The sequence below is a fragment of the Sparus aurata genome, chromosome 10 (genome assembly GCF_900880675.1).
Source record: "Sparus aurata chromosome 10, fSpaAur1.1, whole genome shotgun sequence".
Taxonomy (NCBI): Eukaryota; Metazoa; Chordata; class Actinopteri; order Spariformes; family Sparidae; genus Sparus; species Sparus aurata.
In genome coordinates this window covers 24866311-24891652 of record NC_044196.1, presented here as the reverse complement: position 1 = coordinate 24891652, position 25342 = coordinate 24866311, and the positions used below count along the sequence as shown (strand labels likewise).

Sequence of the window (25342 nt, the reverse complement as noted above, 5' to 3'; positions counted from 1 at the left end):
TTCATAATGAATTACGCTGAAAGCTAACAGTCCTTTTTTAACTTACTGGGAGGGGTGTAACAATCCATCCATCATGGGCTGATATATAGATTCGGTGATCATCGATCAAACATCATTGATGCAAAGTGAGTACATCAAACCAAATGATTTTTAAGATACCCCTTTATTTTTAAATTCCCTTGGCACATCAGTGTCACTGTTTCGCTGTGAGCCCACAGACTTCCTTAGCATTCAAACAGTGCTGGCATCACGCAGATAAAGGTAAGCAGCCAATAAAAGATGGTGGATTTACTCCCCTCTCAGTTTATGCGATGCAAAATGCCAATAATGGTGAATAGCAAATACTACTATTATTTTCTCTAGAAACCTGTAATTATTCTGCTGAATTTGATACTTTATTGAAATTGTTGTACCGTGTTTTATATATTTTGGTGGAGTTGATTTACATTAAACTTCCATTAACCTGTGAGAATAATTATTTTTCTCTTATGGCTGAAAGAAGGAAAAAGGGGGGGCAGCTTCTTCCCTAACTGATTGTGTTTGATCAAATCCAAAAGAGATTACAAATCATATCATGGCAGATTTTGCGATCTCAACAATTATTGTACCGTCATTCGAAGAGTATTTATAAAATTGTATCAAAATGTAACTGGTTACTTAGGCCACTACATATTGTACTTTTTTAAAATCTTTTAATGGAAGCAAGTATGAATACAAACAGTAATGCTATGTATCAAGTATGGTGGTTATTTGTCAGTATGATCAGGAAAAGGTAGTAGTGTACACAAAAGTGTAAACTTTAACTGTAATGAACTTCACTAACTTAACGAACCATCTCATCTGAAAAGTGGACAAAATGTACTCCTTACAGAGATTTGTAGAAATAACGTCAAAGTCTTCTTCAGTTTCTTTGTCTGTGCATGATTCAGACACAACTGATTTTGACAACTGACAACCGGATTTTTCCCCTGTTGCCTCAAAATATTTTGGATCTGTGTGTCACATGATTACTTTTATAAACTGTTTTTGTTTTATTTATGCACTGTCAGCTTTTGTTTTTTAAGGGAGCAATAATATAGTAGCTGTTTGAAACAGTAGGCCACAGTAATGAAACACTGAGGTTGATTAGTACAGTATATATGGATTATCACTCAGACCCGCTTCAGTTAAAGCAAGTCATTCATTGTGCATCTTCGTTCGCTGTATTCCAACACATATTTTGGGACACTAGCAAGCTAATTCTCTCTGTTAATGCCTACAATGCACATCTGCATATGCTTGTTCTCCCAAGGTGACAGATGCATACAGTTTGTTTCTACATCTGTCATTTTTATAGTATCTGCTGTTTTATCTTCAGCCCTCAATATTTACTATTTGCTGCTGATTGAATACCGTCTCAATAATTCATTTTGAGTTTTTGAATCACGACTGTGATTATTGCTAACTTTATCGGACTGCCCTGTTCTGTCTGATCCCAGATAACTTTCAGGTTATCCCTCTGAGCTTCAGCAGGAACCTGGACCAATTCAATCCAAACATCCCAGAGTGGAGAGAGGACATTGGCCAGGTGGTGACCAAAATACTCATTAAGGTAGGATTTTAAGTTTGAATGATTTAAAAAAAAATGAGTTGATGATTTTAACAACCTACTTGCTTTTCTCAAGTCAGCCCTCTTCAAAAATTTGACTCTCCCTCATTAACTACTGTACACATTTTTCTAAAATAAGAGCCAGTGGCTGTGGGACTTGAGTCACATGAGCTGTTCCACCCTTGTTGTAAATTGCATTGTTTTCTATGAACACTTGATTGCCAGTGCGTCTGCCGTATATACACCGAACATTATGGCCACCTGCCTAATATTGTGAAGGTTCCCTGTGTGCAGCCAAAACAGCTCTGACCTGTCAAGACATGGACTTAAAACCTCTGAGGGTGTGTCCTGTATTATTATAGTGGATCCACTGGGTCCTGTATGTTGGGGGTTGGCCTCCATGGATCAGACCTGCTTCAGCATGTCTTACAAGTGGTTTATCAGATTCGGATCTGGGGAATTTGGAGGCCTGGTCAAAACCTTATTGTTTTCCCCGAGCTGTTCCTGAGCAGTGTCTGTGGTGTCAAGAGGCATTCACATGAATGCCAGCGCCCAAGGTTTCCCAGCAGAACATTGCATTGTGATGAGATGATCAGTGTTATTCACGTCACCTTTCAGTGGTTTTAATGTTGTGGCTGATTGCTGTATGTCCACACCAAATTTCATGGCAATCCAACCAATAAAATCCAAAATTTTGATTTTGAAAGTATCCAGCCAGAAAATTCCCCTAGCCTCAGGACATCAGAATTGTGCCATTTACAGTCATTTCATATTTACCACTACTTAAATATGATAAATTAAAAATGGGGGGGGGGTTAGCAATATATATAAATTTCAGAGTAATTTACATAATTTCACTTTCTCATTATTTTTACTATGCATCTTGATATAGTGGTGTGTACAAGCTCCACTTTCTGGACTTTTTTTGTACCTTGGAGTACTTTGCATAACAGAAAGGAGTTCCATAATATCCGCAAAAATTATAATAATTACAGAAAACTGGATATGAAAACACCGCTAACATGGTGTCCGTGTTCAGGCCCTCTGACTACTTCCGTTGTCGCTATCGCTGAAAAGCCATTGACTCTTGTTTCACTTCTTGTTCTGTGTAACTGAATTTTTTTGGAAGTGTGTCAGTTTCCTCGCCATTTTTGTCATAAACAGTCCACCGGTGTGTTGAATAGACCCCAGTCACATGCAATGAGCGATGGGCGGAGTCACACAGGGTGGTTAGGTAAGGGCACATTGATTGACAGGTAGTCTGTCAGTATAAAATCTTCATGCTGCTAAAATTGATTGGATGAAGTTATTACAGCCCTCTTGCTTTTTTGAAAAAAATATTTAATATTTTGGATTGCTGTCTGGATATAAAAAAAAGTCATACTAATATGATGAAAATGCCTTTGAACGGAATTACCTACCCCAGCTTTAATGTAGGCACAGTATGTGAATTTATATTGTAATCTAATGTGACACATGTATGTGTCTGTCTGGCAAATGAGCCCAATTGATTCTGCTTTAGTTCCTACCAGTGCCTGAGAATGTATATGTCTTGAGATGCTAAATGTGGTCTGTGGTCAACTTCACAGGCTATCTGTCTGGTATTTCGTGATGGGATAGGCAGATAACATACAGTGGGTTGCCTATTTTAAACATGGGGTTACTGAGAGCAGTTTATTTGTTGCCGAACAAAAACAAAGAATGAATCAATTCAAAGAGGCAAAAAAATTATGTCGCGTTGGGTGCAAATTCTGTGGTGGTTCATCACTACCAGTAAAATATGAGACAATGTCATTTGATCCATTGTTAAAAAATAAAACTGTTGATTAGTGAAGCTTTAAGATGTGACTGACGTTAAATCGTCTGACTTCAGATCACAGGTGTCCCTCAGGAGTCCCTGGTGACGGTGGTGAAGCCGGGTCTCCCCACTACTGCTGATCTATATGCTCTTCCTCCGGACAACAAACCAGCCAAGAGGAGCATGCTCGTTGATAAGGTGCCTGCTCGTGCATAGAAAATGTTTGATTACACACCACCTACCAGCCCACCCACCAATTTACTGGAGTACAAAGAGGCAGAGCCACAGATTCACATTTTCCTTTCAAAACTGAGACTTTGGCCAAAAGCCCCCCGAGTTTGCAGCTATAATTTTCCTTATTTTAATATTTTCCTATGTGCAGCGTATTCCAGCCATCATGCAGGCCTTCAATGACAACAATGTCAGCTTTGTGGTGCGAGGAGGTCTACAAGTGCTGGTGATGCTAGCTGACCCAAATGCAGGTACTGCATATCAAATATTTTCGCTTCCCATACAGTCTGCTTTTTAAAACAATATTTATTTTTTATGTTTCTTAATGATAATTCTATGTTATTGATTTATTTCCAAGGGCTAGGTCTATTTGCAAATGACCCAACAGCTACAGCAGCAGAGATTGGTGCGTTCATGAACTATAAGCCTACAGCATTCTGTATTGACACATCTAAACTAAATACTTTTGATTCCTGTGCCTTCTCCTTTTTTGGTTTCCTAACAAATCCGAATCTTGTCGAGTTTAAATGTATGCTTTCCCTGTTCTTTTTTGTCTGATTATCCTTCACTGACTTTAACATGTCTTTGTTTTTTGTGGAAAGGGGCTTCTTCAAGAGAAACTGTATTTCAGTTGAAAGTTTTTGGAACATTATTCTACAATTCTTTCCCTGGGCTCTTGCAGTTATGAACTCATGATGATCATTTTCTTTCTCAAGATACTTTTTTGATTTGTCCTTCGCAGCAATCAAAAATATTGTTCTGATTGCTCAAACATGAAGCTTTTGTATTGTGTCATCACCCTAGGCTACCATGGTGCTGCCGGCGGTCTGGGTGTTTGGGCTCTAGTAGTCATTTTCCTAATCAGCATCATCGCCACTGGCTCCTTCATCCTCTACAAGTTCAAAAGGTGAGGCAGTCATGTTAAAGTTCTATGACATGTCAATAACCAAAGACAGATAAGGCAGGAGTCAAGCAGCACTTCAGCAGTTATTTTTTAGATTAGTTTCTACAGACAAAAATAAAACAAAAAACAGCTTTTCATTTCTAAGTCAGTATGCCAGAATCATTGGCTGCCTTTTGTGTTCATTTCTGATGCAACAGTGTTTTTTCTGACCTGTGATTTGATTTTCAGGCCCAGAATTTTAAATGGCCCCAGACACTTGCTAACCAGAGTTGTTAAGCCTTCCTCTAAATCAGTTATGTGTATTCTATTCCCACACATATGGAGATACTATAGCTTCTAACGTACTCTGTATTATCTAACTGCTGTATAGTAGTGTTGTTTCTGGGCTGTCTTTATCAAAGGTGTCAGCATGTAGTTTTTTAATAAAATAATCTGTGGAGGCAAGGCTGGGTGGAATTATAGTGCAATCTTTATTGAAACGGATCTTGGATGGAAATGTATACATTAAGTCAGCTTCGAACCTTTGGCGTGAGAGCTTACCTCAGTTCAGACTTCTTCCTTTAGCTAACCTCTGACGCACCCACAGGGCTGATTAACGGCTCCTAGACACGTAAACCCAAACATCGTCACATTCCCACACACACCTAAAGGGAAGCCTCCTGTCCTGTCACAGTTAAATCATAACTCAGGATGTGTAAGCAACACACAGACAGTACAGTAGGCAATTGGACATGCTTCAATTTCTTGAAGACATTTTACCTCTCATCCAAGAGGCTTCTTCAGTTCTAACTAATCAGTGGGGAGTTGCAGACTTTTAAACTCTGTGTGGGACTGCCTTACAAAGTCATTAAGGACACATGTGAGCTCTAAGTTTCAGTTTCGCAAGAGCCACTTCTAGGTTGTTGACCCAGTCGGGTTGGGTTGCTAGGGCTAGGTGAGCTTAGGTGTGTATGGTTGTTAAGCTGTCGTGGGAGGGAACTCAGTACTGCATTGAAGGTGGGGTGATAAGTAATGTTGTAGGACACCTCCTCTGTTCAGTGATGGTCAATTCAGTTTCACAAACATCTTGGTCAGAGAAGAAAGATGGTTTGGAAGAGGGGTAAAGGAATCCATCTATGTCAAACTGGAACGACAGTCCTGTTGAAAACTTAAGTTCCAGTTGCCTACGCTACAGCACTTAGAGCAATGACCTGGATGACTGAGAACTTTCATCAACATCTTACTCGGAATCCACAAAGTAGACAGCTGAGTTTCTAAGCATCTGTCAGCTGTAGGACTATACAAATACTAATCCAGTGCACGACAATAAAAACATAGCTTGTAGGGAGTGGGCGATGTGGATACAATTTCCTATCATGAAATATGGAAATTGGTCATATATAACATTATTGCAACTTATCTAGGAATTTCTGGGGCAATCAGCAGCCAGTCTGTCAATTTGATCATCATCAAGAGCAAACTAGAAAAATCAAGAACACTACTAAAGCAGTCTGAATTAATATGAACAAATGAGTAATCTGTAAAACATATTTGCTTTCAATTGTATGGAAAACTTAAATCCCTGCACCCTTCTTAAGGCAGTGGGACACATACGTTGATGAATCTGAAACCTCTTATGGGAAAAATTATGCGCCAGAGCATAGTGGAATTACAAACAGCTGTCCAGATAACTTTGTTAAATTACCTATTATGTTATGCATGCACGATTACAATAGGTCGGTAAATGTCTTCCTAAATGACTCCATAAAACTAGAATTTAGTAGAGCGCATACCTCCAGTAAGGGCCACCAATCTCCTTTAATTCAATCAATGCTAATCCATATCAAACTCAAAAGCTCTGTATCACTCTAAATTTTAACCCACCCATAACTGTTTACATATAATTTAAGATCACTGGATCTGGATCTTTTCATCAAGATCTATACATTATTCCCCGAAAAAACTGGGAAAATGACCAATCTTGCCATGTTAAAGAAAGCAAAAAAAGAAATCTCACTCCTTTTATCCAGATGTATGAGGTGTACCTTGTGTAACAGCATGCTTTTTTTTTCACGTCAGTAACACACAAGCAGCACCTCGTCGCATCCTGAGCACAGACATCCACCAAACAGTCACTTAAATTAAAACATGCAATATAAAAATGATAAAATAATCTTACAGTGCAACAAATCCCACAGTCCTTGGGTTAGGACTGAGGATGCCTATCCCCCGCTGTTTTTCAGGAAGCTTCCGGGAAGCCGCAATGTCTACGCCCAGATGCACAATGAGAAGGAACAGGAAATGACCAGCCCCGTCAATCACAGTGAGGACACCCAGCACATCATCCAGGGAGAGGAGTTCATCGATGACGACCTGGACTCTCAGACTCTAGGTAACGCAGGAGGTAGCCCTGCCTTCCGTTCCCTTATAAGGACTACCACTAACCACTGCTACTAAAACCCAAGCCACTAACACCAGCAGCTAACACACCAAGGTACTGGAAAACTTCCCATTTTTCATCCTTCGTTTATACTTCGTTTGCCTCAGAGGTTGGTCTATAGGTGCTTCATGGCCATAGCCTGCATTTGCAAGCACATTCAAATCATGTCATTGCCATATCTTGTTACGATGCGATAGCGATATGAAGAAAACAGAAATAGACATATCTTCATGGAGTTAAATTAAGTTTCAATGACTGACCCGCACTTACAATGTGTGTAGTGTGTGTCAGTGCATTCAGACAGCTGTTAATTGACAGATATAAATAGATATTTGGCAACAAGCTTATGACTGTCTCAGAAATGTAAATACTTTTGGTGACTCATGCCTTTCCTTCCCAAAACAAATTATATTCTATTTGTAACAATTGTAGTTATGAAATATGATATGATACTAGTTGATATATTGATGAGATTTTATAATATGATATGATATGGTTCGATGTGATGTGATGTGATGTGATGTGATAATGGCAATGAAAGTCCTTGTTATCTGGGATGTAGTGGAAGGCTAACAGAGTTCTTTTAATTTAGATATTAGTTAACCATAATTAATATCATCATGAAGTAGTAAGAATTTATTTATTCTCATTTATTGAGAATGAGAACATTTGGCATATATTGTTGTAATTACAGTCCGAATGGTGGAGTTCATTTTATATAGAGTCAGTGGTAATTGGGAGTTCTCTTCATTATGACAACAAGTGAGGTTTACTCTTTTATCAACCACTACATCACTGAATGTGACCAATATTGGTTATTTTGCATGGATGTCCAGCTGATATAAACATTAAATGTATCCTGTGGAGACTTTTGGTGGGCAGACCATCGTATTGTTTGACACTTATGTAGTGTGAAGCAATCAACAAATCTGGCAAAATACTCATGATATACAGCTTGTTTAAGCCTCAAACTATGATGCTCTGCCTTCCCCTCTTGCACCAGTTTTGCACATGAAGGGCTCAAGTTAGCAATAATACATGATAAGCAATGCCCAGTTAGACTATCAAAATAAAACTGGCTAACCAATAGTTAAAGTAAATTAAAGTAATATGACTTAGGGACTGTTATCACAGCGTCAAACAGTCACCCATTGATTAGGTTTAGGCTCCAAAACTACTTGGTCAGTTTCAGAAAAAGATCATATTTGGGTTAAAAAAACTACGTTCAGTCTCATCACTTTCATAACTCAGGCCATGTGATGTAAGTGTCACATAGGTACAGTGCCTTGCAAACGTGTTCACCCCCCTTGAACTTTTCCACATTTTGTCACGATTAAACCACAAATGTAAATGTATTTTATTGGGATTGTATGTGATAGACCAACAGAAAGTGGTGCATAATTGTGAAGTGAAAGGAATTTGATGCACGGTTTTAATTTCTTTTTACAAATAAAAAACAGAAAAGTGGGGTGTGCAAAGATTTTCACCCCTCTGAGTCAATACTTTGTAGAGCCACCTTTCGCTGCAATCAAATCAAATCAAATCAAACAATCTTTATTTGTATGGTGCTTTTCATACAGAAGAGTAGCTCAAAGTGCCTTACAGAGATTAAAAACAACAACAGAAAAGAGAAACAGCAAATAAAATCAAGAGAAGAAAATTAAAAGAACCCAACCCTCCCACCCCCACAGACCTGCACAGAGACATACACAAATACATACGCACGCAGAGACACAGACTCACACACTCACACCCACACATACTCTAGCTGTCACTAGAGAGACATGGCTGGGCAGCGAGACCTGAGGCGTGGAGGAAGCTACCTTTTGGAGCGGGTGGGGGAACCACACTGAGAGCTATCCCGGTCCAAGGCCGCAGAGAGCGCCTCCACAGAGACCACCCCAACCCGGGCAGACAGGAGGCCCTCTAGCTACCCGGGCCGAAACGGCCCACGAGACAGCACCCCCAACGGCCAGACCAGAGATAACTCCCAGTCTGGCAGGCCCCCATGAGGAAACACAGGAGATTAAAAACTGACAGTCTAAAACAGTAAAATAAAGCAAAAAGCATAAAGACTAAAAACACAGGGGACTAAAACCTAAAAGCATAACGGCTAAAAACACAAGAGACTAAAACATAAAAGCATAACAGCTAAAACACAAGAGACTAAAACATAAAAGCAAAGAGGCTAAAAACGTGAGATTAAAACAGTAAAAAAAAAAAAAAGGATAAAGGAAACAAGTGCTCTGGTTAGCACATCATAAAAGGAATTAAAAAGAATAAAGTAAAAGCCTGGTTAAAAAGGTGGGTCTTGAGCCTCTTTTTAAAAACCTCAACATACTCCGCGGCCCTGAGGTTCTCCGGCAGGCTGTTCCACAGTCGGGGCCCACAATAACTAAAAGCCGCCTCCCCTTGCTTTTTTGAACTAACCTGTGGTATGGACAAAAGGCCAGTGCCGGAGGACCTCAGGGTCCGCGGGGGCTAATAGAGTAAAAGCAGGTCAGATAGGTAAGAAGGCCCAAGACCGTTAAGACACTTAAAAACTAGTAAAAGAACCTTAAAATCAATCCTGAAACGCACGGGGAGCCAATGCAGTGACTTTAAAACTGGTGTAATGTGCTCCTGTCCTCTGGTCCTTGTCAGCACTCGTGCGGCTGAGTTTTGTAATAATTGTAAAATTTTTTTGTGAAAGGCATTACAATAGTCTAAACGACACGAGAAAAAGCATGCATCAGCACCTCCACTACGGGCGGACTCTGGCTATATTTTTAAGATGGTCTTAATTGTTATATTTTTGATGTGTGGAATAAAACTGAGCTCAGAGTCAAAAATCACACCCAGATTTTTTACAGATTGTGATGGTTTAAAATCCTTTAACTTAGGTAAAAGTTTCTCTTTCTGGCCTTCAGGACCAATGAGTAAAACCTCTGTTTTGTCCTGGTTGAGCTGTAGGAAATTTGCTGCCATCCATGTCTTGATATCTAAAATGCAGTTAAAAAGGACATCAGTAGGCCCTGTGTCATCAGGAGACACGGCGATGTACAGTTGCGTATCGTCAGCATAACTATGAAAGCTGATGCCGTGCCTCCCGATGACGTCCACAAGGGGAAGCATGTAGAGATTAAAAAGAGTTGGACCTAAAATTGACCCTTGGGGAACCCCACACTTTATTTTGTGGGTTTCTGAGGAACATGTATCCATACTTACAAAGAATTGTCGATCTGTGAGGTAAGAGACGAACCAGTTAAGAACAGTACCAGAGAGGCCGGCCAGGTTCTTCAGTCTATTTAATAAAATGTGATGGTCTACTGTATCGAAGGTGGCAGTTAGATCCAGTAGTACCAAGACTGTGAGTTTATGGTAATCTAAGTTGCACCTGATGTTGTTTAAAATCTTTAAAAGGGCTGTCTTGGTACTGTGGTTCGTCCTGAAACCAGACTGATACTTCTCTAAAATGCTGTTTGTGATTAAAAAATCATTTACTTGATTAAAGGACCTTTTTAAAGGAGGCGGGGAAGAGACACCCGTCTGAAGAGAGCAGTTCACCATGTATAACAGCTGATCCTCAAAGAATCCACAAAGTGTTTTAAAAAACGGTGTGGGAATTGGGTCTAATAGGCAGGTTCTGGGCTTTACTTGGGAGAAGACTCGACCAAGTGTCGACCAAGTGTCCCCAGGGCAAAACTCTCCAGTATTTCCTCGGGTAAAATCAATGATCCAGGTGTATCGACATTTAAAATCTGTTGAGGTAAAAGACTCGATCTGATGTCATTGATTTTACTTTTGAAGTGGTCTGCAAAGTCCTCGTATATAGCAATGACAGCTGCAAGTCTTTTGGGGTAAGTCTCTACCAGCGATGCACATATAGAGACTGAAATATTTGCCCATTCTTCCTTGCAAAATAGCTTAAGCTTAGTCTGATTGGATGGAGAGTGTCTGTGAATAGCAGTTTTCAAGTCTTACCAGAGATTCTCAAGTTGATTTAGGTCTGGACTTTGACTGGGCCATTCTAACACATGAATATGCTTTGATCGAAACCATTCCATGTAGCTCTGGCTGTATGTTTAGGCTCGTTGGCCTGCTGGAAGGTGAACCTCCACCCCAGTCTTAAGTCTTTTGCAGACTCTAACAGGTTTACTTACAAGGTTGTCCTGTATTTGGCTCCATCCATCTTCTCATCAACTCAGACCAGCTTCCCTGTCCCTGCTGTAGAAAAGCATCCCCACAGCATGATGCTGCCACCACTATGTTTCACGGTGGGGGTGGTGTGTTCAGGGTGATGTGCAGTGCCACACATAGAGTTTTGCATTTAGGCCCAAAACGTCAATTTTGGTCTCATCTAACCAGAGCACCTTCCTCAACATGTTTGTTGAGGCCCCCCCCCCCCCCCCCCCCCACATGGCTTGTGGCAAACTGCATGGCAACAATGGCTCTCTTCTTGCCACTCTTCCACAAAGGCCCAATTTGTGGAGTGCATGACTAATAGTTGTCCTGTGGACAGATTCTCCTCCTGAGCTGTGGATCTCTGCAGCTCCTCCAGAGTTATCATGGGCCTCTTGGCTTCTTCTCTGATCAATGCTCTCCTTGCCAAGCCTGTCAGTTTAGGCGGATGCCATCTCTTGGTAGGTTTGCAGTTGTGCCATACTCTGTCCATTTTCAGGTGATAGATTGAGCAGTGCTCTGTGAGATGTTCAAAGCTTGGGATATATGTTTAATATCCTAACCCTGCTTTAAACTTCTCCACAACTTTATCCCTGACCTGTCTGGTGTGTTCCTTGGGCTTCATAATGCTGTTTGTTCACTAATGTTCTCTAGCAAATCTCTAAGGCTTTCACAGAACAGCTGTATTTACTCTAAGATTAGATTACACACAGATGGACTCCATTTGCTTATTAGGTGACTTCCAAAGGCAACTGGTTGCACTGGATTTTATTTAAGGGTATCAGAGTAAAGGGGGATGAATACTTCTGCACTCCACATGTTTGTTTTTGTTTTTTCTTTGTAAAAAAAAAAAAATAATTTAAACCATATATCATTTTCCTTCCACTGCACAATTATGCACCACTTTGTGTTGGTCTATCACATAAAATCCCAATAAAATACATTTACATTCATGGTTAAAACATGACAAAATGTGGAAAAGTTCAAGGGGGCTGAATACTTTTGCAAGGCACTGTACATTTATTTACTTACATGATGAAATGAACAAATCGCTCCTGACTCTTGGTCACAAACCACATACCACCTGACTCTTTACACTACTGAACTAACGGGGTGCTTCTTGAAGTGAAGCTAGAAGAATAGCTACAGCACCAAACTTAAAAGCGTATTGACGCTGCCCAGGCTGCTGCATTTCACAGGAGAGAGGATGACCGATCGTAGCAAACATGGCAGTGAACTAGTGCAGAAGGAACTAGAATGGCACTCAGTAGCAAACAGTAGTTATCCACATCTGCACCAGACGTTAATTGGGTCTGTTCGGGGTCAAGACCTATCCTCAATCCACGATTGGTAGAAATATGTTCAGCAGTTTTTATGTGATCCTGCTGACCAACTAGACAAACAACCAACAAACGGACAAGGGTGGGCACATAACCCCCCTTAGCAGATGTAATTATTCAGATCCTTTACTTGGGGGGGGAAAATTCAATCGGCATGTGAACCACCCTGCTCATGAAACTTCAATCAAACTGTACATTTGGCTTTGTGCTGATCACCTGATCATTGTTGAGTCTCATTTTCAGATTGTCACCTCAGCAATTGACCATCTTTCTCGAGAATATGTCACACTACCTTTAATGGGAGACAAATAAAAAACAAGAAAATAAATAATGCTACACAAGTCTTTTAAAATGACGTATAATTGACTTCTTTGGCCTTGAACTGTCATTCAACCAGAACTACCTGAGATGATAAGATAGAAGCTACTCTTTGGTGGAACATTAACAACGCACCTAAAACGTGTGACAGGGGCCCATATAGACTCAACCTGAAAAATGGCTTAAGTTTAAAATTAGCATAAGAAATACTCATTGCAGTACAAGTGTTCAAGTAAATGTTTTTAGTTACTTTTCTTCATTGATGTAAACCAAGTGCCATGCTGTTTTTGCAGTAGTGGCCACAGTCAACATTGTAGGTCACATGAGGCTGCAGGAGGAAGGAGATGCATTTTACATATTTGTTTGGCCTTGAGGATAAACAGTGACAGTTAACCACAGCGTGTCAAGCTCTGGGCTATTCTTTTAGCATTGCTTAATTGCTGTCCTTTTCCCCTATTCCTCTTGTTTTCAGGCAACCATTCGGGTGTGGTCCTGAGCATTCAACTCCACAGAACTGCACAGCTACCTGACCAGCTGATGGCTTCCATGGCAATGCTAATGAGCTAGCCTAGCCTAGCTGGCTAATGAGCACAGGGACTCTACTCTGCCTTCCTCGCAAGCCCCCTTCCCCTCTTCACTTCTCACACCAGGCCTGGAGAACTGCACTGACACCTGGTGAAGATGGAGGTCATGACGAAATCACACAAAGAACATTCATCTGTGTTTTCTGAAAAAGAAAACTCTGTGTGTACATTGTCTGTCACTCATAAACTCTCAGACTCAGCCAGCATGAATTACTGCTCTGGTTTCAAGTAATATTGACAGTCAGAGAGGGTTGAACCATCCACTGGTCGCAGGCACTGAGGGTAGTGGCCAAAAAACGCCTGCGCTTATATGATTTTCACGCATTAACAAGTGCAATCAAGGTCATGAAATCCCTTTTTTTTGATTGATTCTCCCTTTGTTTCTCACAATGACTGGACACCCTCTCTCTTAACAGGCAATAATATCCTCACAATGATTTGATCAACTCTTGTGAATATGCGTATGATGAGTACACATGCAAACACAGGAGGGCAATGTTGCACTTTCTTAAATTCACAGGTGGAATTTAAGAAAGCTCGGAGAGCTTCATTACAATATACTGTATATTCATTTTTGTAAATCCCACCACATTCACATCTTTATATTCTTGCTCGTGACTCACACATTTACAGAAGTTTGTTGAGCTGTGTTCAAAATCAGCACCGCCTTTTGTAGTAGCTCATCATCTGTCCCATGGTGCCTATAACAGCAGATGATAATCTGCTCAGAGACATGACTTGGTGTCAGTTTTATTTATTTCTAGTAACAGTCTGCCCACTCTTCTTCCCTACACGCTCTGGGTCAAAGCTCAAAGCGCACTTGTTCCCTGGAGACAAAGTTTGCCATCATGGAGGGAAGGTGTAGTTGATATATTTTACTGTATCAGCCTATATTAGGCATAGCCCACGGTGGAATCATGTCTCCCTAAAGGTTTAGTTTGTTGTATGTAAATTTGTAAATATGAACAATTTCCGCTTTGTACATATTCCCTTTGACATATGTTTGAGTGTTTTACACTACTACCAAAATACCCAGCATTTTCTTTTTTGAGTGGCCCCTTCACTGAGTTTCTTGAATTTGAAAAAAATCTGTTTCCAGTTTCCTCAACACCCATTGCCTGCTTAACATGTATCCATTTTTCATAACTTTCAGTAAAATGATTTTTCATTAACTGGAAATTATTTCATTGTATTATAAAGATACTCACAAGTACACAGTGAAGACTATGTATATGGATATTTTTGATACACTACTTGTAGCTTTTCGTCACTTTTCTCAGTATGTGTAAACACTGGTTATTGAGTCTGTTACCTTTTTTGCTGAAGTCTTTCTGTTTTAATTGCACTTATGATGTAAGCAGTGCTGTCTACACGTACAGGACAGCAACTGAACAAGTCCACGGAATCTGAATCAATGGGTCTCTGGATGAAAGGCCTTTACAGTGTACCAATGCTGCCATTGCCATCAAGATCGCTCGTATTTGATACAAACAGCAGCTCACAGCCAGTTGTTCTGATTTACATCCAAATTCATCCTTTTGTACATATTCTGCTCATGCTCAACTTAGTTTTCTAGTGATGTGTTGTCATTGTATCAATGTCCTCTTTAACAAAGGGAAAAGCAGGATTGTGATATTCCAATATAATACTAAAGGAGTTTCACATCTGATGGCACAGATCATGTAATTTTGACCACACCATTTTTCACTTCCTGTTACTGCTGGTTTGTTTGATCTATTGATTTTGCTATTAAAAAACAATTGTGTGTCCTCATCAGGGAGCGTAGTGAACTCAACCTGCATCCTGGAATAAATCACTCCCATAACTTGTATGTCTGTTGGTTTTATCTGATTGGTTGACATGCTGTCAACTTCTGCTAGCAAAAAAGAAAACATCTGAGAGAGAGTCCAAGAGTGCTTTTGGAAGACAGTAAAAATTTGGATGTAGCTTTACATAATCCAAGTTTGTGACCTCATTCATTGATTTCAAATTGTCTCCTATTTGTTAAAGTGAAACTCTCGCCAAAAAGCAACCTAGGCTTATTTGTGATTGAATATGAGTCAAACCTTGTAAACGCATAATTACGATGAAAGAGGCACTTTTAATAACTAACGTAGTTTAGTTTTCGGGCAAGCTAATTTTCGATGGAGTGCTACGGGCACTTTTACACAAGCATCAAAATCGCTATTTTTAAAACACTAAGATTACTCTCTTAGTATTACTCTCCTGCCTGTTAGGTTGCACTCAGGGATCGACACTTTTTGTCTGCCGTGATGGCGGCGCACTGGAGATGCTACTGCTAATGTGAGTTGTCCAAAAACCTTCTTTTTAGTTAACTCTGTGTACACAAACAATTTTCACAATGCTTGTGTTCATGTGTAGACCCTGGTGATACTACGAGCAAAGTTTCATGTTATGTCGAGCCTTCTTACTGTTTTAAAAATAGCTATTTTGATGCTAGCGCAAAAATGCCCGTAGCACTCCATTGAAAATGAGCTTGCCCAAAAACTACAGTAAATCTTAAAAGTGCCTCTTTCATTGTAAATATGCTTTTACACGAAAGTTTGAATCATATTCAATCACAAATGAAGCCTCGGTTGCTTTTTGGTGAGAGTTCCACTTTAATGCACATAGTAATATTTTCTCTCAGAGCAGTTTTTGCCAAAAAAATTCATCCAGCTGACAGGTGTGGCATATCAAGATGCTGATTAACCAACATGATTACTTTACCGAAGTGCTTTTAATTGGTCACAATAAAAAGCCAGAAGCGAGTTAAGTGACACATAAAGTGAGTTCAGTCAGACAACTCACGTTTGAAATGTTTATTACAAAGCAGAACATGGTTAGAGTTTGGCGTCTAGACTCTGACCTCATCACTCCCCGCAGATATGTTTACATGAGATATTGAGGAGTGATGATTAAATATGTTCCCCCCAGAAATGCACGGATTTGGAGCCCGACACTACTGACGTGAGGATCTACTCTGTGTGGGCTTGGCACCAGCCACCGTGTGGCCATTCCCCATGAGCACCTCAGCTACGAGGGGAATATACTATCTGGTGAAACTATTATGTGTGGGCCTGGCACCAGCCGCCGTGTGGCCATTCCCCATGAGCACCTCAGCCATGAAAGTAATATTCTATCTAGTGAGCAGCAATCCTGTAAGCACACTGACAATAGAAATGCTAAGATGAATAAATCCTAACCCAGCAAACCACCTGATATGCAATAATAGAATTAAACAGCAAGTAGCTACCAAAATTTATTGATGCATTTAAAGGGTGCAGGAGCTCATGAGCTTTACTGCAGACAAGATCTCCTTCTTGTGGAGCCTGATGTAGCATTGGAAAGCTGAAAGCTGTGCCGATTCTCAGGGAGTGAGGGGAATAGCGTTTTGGGGAAAGACCGCAGCTCAGGAAGAGGTCACGCAGCTTTGAGGAGAACCAGGATCTCGAACAGAGGTGTCGACCGAGGGGTCAGAGAGCGATGTTGCAGAAATTTCATCATGGAGGAGAAAGGGCAAAAGGAAGTGTTTTTCTTAGCAATTATAATTTGGGTGCCTTGGCAAGATCTATCGGATTTTGAGTGTTTCAGAAATATAGAGTATGTGTGATCTTCTACGTTTAAATCAGAGAGAGTGAGATCATGCTGACGATTAAAGGAGAGAGATCTGGTCGTATTTTCACCACACCTGAGAAACCCATCCATCCATCGTCAACCGCTTATCCAAAATCAGGTCGCGGGGACAGCAGCTTCAGTAGCGAGCCCCAGACTTCCCTTTCCCCGGCCACATCGGCTAACACTGACTGGGGAATCCCAGGCCAGAGAAGAGATATAATCCCTCCACCTGGTCCTGGGTCTACCCCTAGGTCTCCTCCCAGTTGGACGTGCCAGGAACACCTCCCTAGGAAGGCCCCTGGTGGCATCCTCATCAGATGCCCGGACCACCTCAACTGGCTCCTTTCCACACAAAGGAGCAGCAGCTCTACTCTGAGTCCCTCCCGGATGGCTGAGCTTCTCACCCTATCTCTAAGGGAGACCCCAGGCACCCTGCGGAGAAAACCCATTTCAGCCGCTTGTACCTGCGATCTCATTCTTTCAGTCATGACCCATCGCTCATGACCATAGGTGAGGGTAGGGACGAAGATTGACCGGTAGATCGAGAGCTTTGCCTTCCAGCTCAGCTCCCTTTTCGTCACAACCGTGGGGTGAAGCACATGCAACACCGCACCCGCTGCTCCGACTCTCCGGTCAATCTCACGCCCCATCATCCCCTCACTCGTGAACAAAACCCTGAGGTACTTGAACTCCTTTAATTGGGGCAGGGGCAAGGACTCATTTACCAGCCGGAGTAGGCAATCCACCAGATTTCTACTGAGAACCATGCCCTCAGATTTAGAGGTGCTGATCCTCATCCCTGCCGCTTCACACTCAGCTGCAAGCTTATCAAGTGAGCATTGTAGATCTACTGCCGATCATCAAGACCACATTATCTGCAAAATGCAGTGATGCGATCTTCAGGCGGAGGCCAACACCCACTTGGAACAAGTCGGACTTACTTCCGAGTGCACACAGGCAGCTTTCGCTTTGAGAATTTAGGGATTGGATGGCCCTGAGAAGGAACCCCTCACCCCATACTTCCGCAGCACCTCCCACAGAACATCACGGTCGTATGCCTTCTCCAGATCCACAAAACACTTGTGGACTGGGACATTGTACTTCCAGGCCCCCTCCAAGACCCCTACCAGAGTAAAGAGCTGGTCCGTTGTTCCACGACCAGGATGGAATCTGCATTGTTCCTCTTCAATCTAAGGTTCAACAATCGGCCTGACCCTCCCTTCCAGCACCTTGGAGTAGACTTACCCAGGCAGGCTGAGTAGTGTGATACCTCTATATTGGCACACACCCTCTGGTCCCCCTTCCAAAAGAGAGGGACCACCACACCTGTTTGCCACTCTTTAGGCACCAGCACTGACCCCGACCCCCACGCAATGTTGAAGAGGCGTGTCAACCAAGACAGCCCCACAACACCCAGAGCCTTTACGTTTCTGGTGGTATCTCATCGATCCCTGGGGCTTTGCCACTGTGGAGTTGTTTGACCACCACAGTGACTTCACCCAGGGAAATCAGCAATGGGGTATCATTGCTGACTTCCCTGATACTCCATGATACCCCATCATCCTCCAGCTCTGTCTCCATTACAGAGGATGGCTGAGTGAGTTCAGAAGGTCACCAACGTACTCCTTCCACCACCCTGTGACCTCCTCAGTTGAAGTCAACAAGGTCCCATCCTTGCTGTACACAGCTTGGATGGTTCCCCGTTCCCCTCCTGAGGCTGCGGATGGTTTTCCAAAAGTGCTTTGGTGCCACCCGAAAGTCCTCCCACACCCACTGCTTTGCCTCTGCCACAGCTGCGCCTGAGAAACCCATAGAAAGCTATTAGCAGAACCGCTTCCAACATAACATCCATATAAGGTGAAAAACACCCTTGTCTTAACCTTGACAACAACTTATGCACCAGTGAAATGGTAAGAAGCAGTCTTTTAGTCTTTTATCATTGCCAGGAGGACGTGCCTTATTAAGGCCGTTGAGGAGCAGCTGGATGGAAGGATTCCCCGAGAAGGCTCTGGGATGCTGGATCTTGGGATCGTAAGTGGAACTGAATCCCTGCTAGCATGGCTTTTATACTTTGCATTTGAAGACTGTGGGATTCAAATGAAAATACAATAAATGCACAAACTACTGAGATACCTACTGGTATAAGACTAAGGAGGAGGTTGGCGCAGAAGGAAGAGAAGAAATACCAAGCTGAATCATATGCTTTAAGTGTACTTTTGGCTAAACCAACTCTCAAGAATTTGGAGGCAGAGTACAAGAGATCCTGCAGAGGCTTGGACGTACTTAATCTAGAGTCATCTGACTGAATGGAGGGCATGGCATGCTGGAGGGCTTGGCCTGGGGACATATAGTTTTGAACTCCTGTTAGAATTTGGTTCCTGAGGGAATCAGGAATTGCTGCTGGAGGGGGCAGGAACCGAGAACCCATTGTTGGAGCTGGAACTGCAGTTCCCAGAGTCCTGTGGGGTGTGACGTTGGGAGGAAGCGGGGCAGCTAGAGCCATGTCAGAGGTTGAAAGCGGATGGGCCCGGGTTGTTACAAGCAGAGAAGTCGTGATTTCCAGGGATTGCATTCTGGCGTTCATAACATTGAGTGCTGATTTCACTTCAAGAAGAGATGACAGGATGGCTGCTTCGTTAAGGCCCCCACACACCGCCCAGACTGCCTTTATCCGACCACTGTTGCTTCTTGTCTGACCTGTTTGGCAGAAAAGTTGCAGTGAACAAACCGAATCGACGTGCTGCCAGCGTCACAGTAGCGTATACATTCTGTGCTTGCGGATATATCTATCTATCATTAAATTTCATATTTAAGCACAATATATCAAAAAAGTAGGGAAATTTGAGAATTTCTCTCACACAAGTTAGTTTCCCTTCTCAAAATGTATGAATTTGGATAAATATTATGAAAAACATGGTTCTAGTTGTGTTTTAATTTGTTTTTGGTCAAAACTCACTTGTGTGAATTTTGACAGTTTCCAAGTGTGAGAAGTGTCTTATTGCACTTAGAAATAGATGAGGTTATGTCTCACTGAAAAAACGTTTTTCAAGCAAGTTTCCCACCTTAGAATCTATCTAATCTATGAATGTTCTTGGTCAAATCTTACTTATGTCGATTTTCAAGCTGTTCTCAGCTGTTCTCGCTAGCTGGCGTATCAAATCTGAATATTTTATTTCCAACACTGAGTGCAGTTCGTCAGTCCTTCAGTGCCTTATCCTCTGGCGACGGTAAGACACATGCTGCAGAAAGTACACTTCCCCTCTAAACTTACTGATACGCAAATAATCTCACATCCTGTTTGGTGTTCAACTCTCTACTTCAGTTACACACGGCCAATCATTTGTTTGTGAAAATCTTGTTATTGATTTGGGGACAATGATAGACTGGTTAACTAGCTAGTCTTGTTGTTAAACATATTGTCAAATTATATTTACTGTTTGTCAACCGTACTCAATGTTATTGACTTTGAATCTTGCTAGGAAAGCGTTAGCTTTCTTGCTCATCGCTGAGCGGACTAGAATATCTCCCGTTGCCAAGTCGTATCTATGGTCTGTCCTATTTACTGGAGGAGTGAACAACGTCTCCCTTGCATAAGAACCTTAAGGGAGGGTAATGATTGGTCCAGGTATTAGTCAAACCCTCAGGCGTTACCAGGGAAACTTAGCTATGGCTTGTGAAAAACGCATGAAAATATAAATTAATAGTCTCAATTTATTTTCTTTGGCGAGTGACCATGGTATAAGCGGGATAATGCCCTTCGAGGTGCCCATAATCAGGAATTAATGGACGACACGGAGTCCTCCGCGTCATCCATTAATTTTTGAGTATGGACACCTCGAAGGGCATTATCCTTTACTTAAAATTTTTTTTAAATCATTTTCTGCCATAAATCCCTTGTGCTGATTTTCAAGGTGTGAGAGAAGCGTCTTTTGGCACTCTGAGCTGTATTTCACTTAAAAAAGGTTTTTCAAGTAGGTTTCCCACCTTAGAATCTATGAATTTGGATAAATATTATGGCAAACATGATTTCAGTTGTATTTTAATTTGTGTTTTGGTCAAAACTCACTTTTTTATTTTTATGCTGTTCTCAGTAAGAGAACATCTTTTGGCACTCTGAAATAGACTAAACTGTATCTCACTGAAAAAAGCATTTTCGAGTAAGTTTCCTCCTTAGAATGTTTGAAGTTGGATATTTATTATGGCAAACATGGTTTCAATGTTACTTTGATTTGTTTTGTGTCAAAACTTACTCATGGGAAGTTTACATTTTTCTCAGCAAGAGAAGTGTCTTTTTTCACTGTGAAATAGATTAAGCTGTATTCCATTGAAAAAGGGCTTTTCAAGTAAGTTTCCTACTGTTGAATTTTTGAAGGTGGACAGATATTTTGGCAAACATTGTATCAGTTTCACTTCAAGTAATTTTTGGTCAAAATTCTCTTTGAAAAACATTTTTCAAGCAATACTCCTTACATTTTTTAAACTTGGAAAACTATTATGGCAAACATGCTTTCAATTGAGTTCCACTTCATGTTTTGTGTAGAAAACAGTAATGTCAATTTAGGGCTTATCTCTGTGAAATAAGCTCATTCTGCACAATATACCAATTTAATGTGTTTTTCAGTGAAAAATGGTTGTTCAAACAAGTTTGCTACCGAGGAACGTGTTAAGTTGAATACATTTTATGGCAAGTAGGGTGTCAACTTATTTTCCAAGTCATTTATGGTCCAAAGCCATTCATGCCCATTTTTTTTTGTTTCACTTCTATCTAAACATCTTTTTGTATTATTAATAATAATGATAATGATAATAATAATAATAATAATAATAATAATAACACATTTTATTTAAGGTCGCCCCTCTGGGCACTCAAGGAACACCGTACAATTCATATTAAAAAACAGTAAGAAACAGTCCGAAAAAATTAAGCTTGAATTCACTGAAAAGCAATTGTCTAAAGTTGGACGAATATTATTGCAAACATGGTTTCATTCTCTCTCCGAAATAAGCACCTTTTTGCCACATATTATAAACAAACACTCAGTGTGGTGTGACTTGTCTTTCTGGGTCAAAACTGATCCAGTCTGGTTTGACTGTTTTTAAAGCAGAGAATAAAGAATATAAGTTTATTGCATGGTACACCTTTTTAGTCAACTTTTTTACAAATAAGCACCAAAACATTTACACTTCTGATTGGAATTCATGGTCAAAAATACCTAATTTACATAAATGTATACCTAATTGTTCAGTTTTTCAAACTTTACCCACAACTGTCAATACTTTAACTTTTTTAGAACAATTTCAATTCATTTGGAATACATCTTCAAAACTACAGCTTGTGTGTGTGTGTTTGTGTACACCTAATGGTCGCTTCGACATCAATCTTACCATGGGTCAGGAGGACCAGTGTGTTGAGGGAGAAGTAAATACAGGGGCGCTGCCAGGGATTTTGGGCCCCATGAAAAGAAATGTAACCGGGCTCCTGTGAAAATTTGTTACGCTGTTTACATAAAACTGTGCATTTTAATATGTTTGACTATAATTTCCTTTATGTGTGAAAAGAACAACATGACAATTACTTGGTAGAGGAAGCACTGAACACTCAGAATACAATGGAATTTAGATTCATTGTCTGCAAGTCTGCAACTTTAATGGTTAAAATATAAAATTCTCTTAAATTAAATTACCTGAAAAATACAAATGCATGACATACATGAATTATATAGAATTTCCTGTAATACCATTTGAAATAGCATCACCATCACCAGATTCAGGTTTCCTCCCACCATTCTGTTTTACTGTCAGTGATTTCATTAAAAATAACAAAAGAAAATGTGATTTTCACAACCAGTACCCCACTGCTCACTGTCTCCCTCTTGTAGCCCTGCATTTAGGTCTAATTTATCTTCAAAATTACTATTATAGCAATACCACACAATTTCTCTTTCAAACATGCACATCACCCCCCACACACACACTTGCTGCTGTCTGTATGCTGTCTTACATTATGTTTTTGTTGTTGTTTTTATTAAGTTTGTTATATACGTTTATATTTTGTTTAAAAAAAATCTATTAAAATAATAATAATAATAATAATTTATCTCCAAAACTGTACGGGGTGGAATTAGAGTTGGGGTGGAAAAAAATACATAAATGAGGCTCAGACAGCTGCGGCTGCTGCACTTGACGTGTCTGTTCAAACATGCATCATTTTTGACAGGAGGGGTGGTCAACTGATTAAATATGGGCAGCTTGCTAAACGTGAACAGTGAAATCTAAAAATCCAGAGTTTTCTTCCAAAATATGAGCTAATATGGGGAGAAAAGTGAGCTAGCTTAAAAACCACAAGGTTAAGAAGATACACAACAGACTAATGTGTTCCAGAACTTTCCACCACATGAACCAAACCCACCTTGTTTTTGGAAAAACTGGGTGACATACTGACGCCCCTTTGCTTCTCTCTCCTGCCTAATCTTTTTGTCTTCCCTTTTTTGGCTACCCGACTTCTGAGGCATTTTGCCTTCTCTCGGTCTCCTTACTGACTGAGTACAACGCACCGCGCAGCAGTTCAGTTGATCAGATGGTAGGACCGAACCATTTTACGCAAGGGGGGGTGGCCTTGAGAAATGTTTCCAAAATAAACTTAGTGTTATTATCAGTGCATTAAGTGATGCATATTTATGATTATAAACTAAAAAATTAGTGTCATATTATTTTTGCCAGTATTATAATTTTATTAGGGGCCTTTCTGAGCCCCTGTCAATGATGGGCCCCTAGAATCCTTCCCCTTTCCCCCCCCTTTTCGGCGCCCCAGAGTCAATGGTACATCCTCCCGGCCATTCACTATCATTCTGGCTGAGTGTGGGGAAGAACAGGCCCCTCTCCGAACAGGCGTCGCTGATGAGAGACAATTTCTCTCCAAGACTCATCCAGGAAAAGCCTCCTCCCTGGTTTCAGGTTGGGTCGATCTCAGTCCACAGCACAAATGAGTTTTAGGTAGAGTCATCGAGCATGTTGTTAATGACTGTGAGGGGGCATCTTGTTAACACTAGTTACCTGCAACAAAAGAAAAACAAGAAATCATTTAAAAAACTGATACTTTTTTTCCTTCACAAAATACAATGTAGTGCCCTTTGCATGGATGACACTAAATATTTGAGGTATCTGGATGGCAACACATTCTGATTTTTGAGTTTACTTAGTGTAGATTGAATGATGACTAATTGTTCCTCCTCATGTGAGTTAAAGAGTGCAGACAGAGGGAAGCTCACAGCTCCAGGGGTGCTAAAGTAGTGTAGTGTCTGTGGTTTGCTTACACAGCCTGGGCTCCAAGACAATAGTGAATAGAGGGAAGACAGGATGGGATAGGACCAGATGCTCCCCGGTAGACAAGGGTGGGAATACGACAGGATAAACATCCCAGGCCCAGGAGCCCTGATCAGCCTTGAGGTGGGCATCAGAGAAAGCTACAGGAAAGAGCCCACACCAGAGTTTTGGAGCTGACTCAACCATACATTGTCATGTAATTTTGAAATTCCACACCAGAACTTCCTTGAATTATCTGTGTGACTCACTGAGGTCGAATACTATCAGTCTGAAGCTAAATGAGTCTGTGGAAACTGGTAGTTTCCTCTTAATGTGGATCTGAATTTGAGGGAAATATTGAAAATATTTGACTATTAAGTGGGCTTTTATTTTGAAATTCCTCATCAGAAACTCCAGCTATTGTGTTGTTTTTTTTATGTTGGACTAATCATACACACAGATGAAATGTCATAGCCCCCATTTTCTAAGGCTTCAGTGTGATCAGAATTAGGATGGTAATGTGAATTCAGTAAATAATCAATGAATTCATTCCTTAAATGCTCAATTAAGTAATTAAGTAATCATTAAAATAATTCATCAATCAATTAACAGACTGGCTGATTGATTGAATTCATGTGAAATTGCAGACTGCCTTCATAAGTCTGTGCTTTTATTTTGAATACTGTCCTGGCACTGCATTACTGTAACATCGTCTATATACAGGCACTGCAAATTAACTGGCGGCTAGGTTGACCAGGGATTTCGGAGTGGAGGGTGGCTTGACCGCAGTTGACATTTCAAGCTCAGAGCCTTGCCCTGATTTCTTTCAGGCTTTTTGTCCGCAGTTTGTCCAGGCATGGACTGGCCATCTGGCGTACCGGGCAATGCCCAGTGGGCCGACGCACATTTTTGGGCCGGGCTGTCATAATTTAATCAAAAAAGTATATTATAAATAATTTTTATTGACCGCAACGGCCCATTGGTTGATTTTCCTGAAGGACATTGGGCTAATCCAATGAAATCTCTCAGCCCCCCCTCTTTTTTCTAAATGCACAATTTAGAGGGGGCGGCCCATTGGT

General features: G+C 40.9%; 1 protein-coding gene across 1 annotated transcript in view; it reads left to right on the top strand.

The window, feature by feature from the left end:
- The window catches only part of sorcs2 (sortilin-related VPS10 domain containing receptor 2), a 582832-nt gene extending 567658 nt beyond the window's left edge, over nucleotides 1-15174 (top strand). The window contains 8 exon segments of the mRNA XM_030431509.1: nucleotides 1479-1591; nucleotides 3462-3584; nucleotides 3769-3868; nucleotides 3976-4023; nucleotides 4422-4524; nucleotides 6699-6892; nucleotides 13232-13260; nucleotides 13262-15174. Of these exon segments, the coding sequence (XP_030287369.1) occupies nucleotides 1479-1591; nucleotides 3462-3584; nucleotides 3769-3868; nucleotides 3976-4023; nucleotides 4422-4524; nucleotides 6699-6892; nucleotides 13232-13260; nucleotides 13262-13297 (746 nt within the window). The 3' untranslated portion in view covers nucleotides 13298-15174.
- Nucleotides 15175-25342: the final 10168 nt, after the last annotated feature.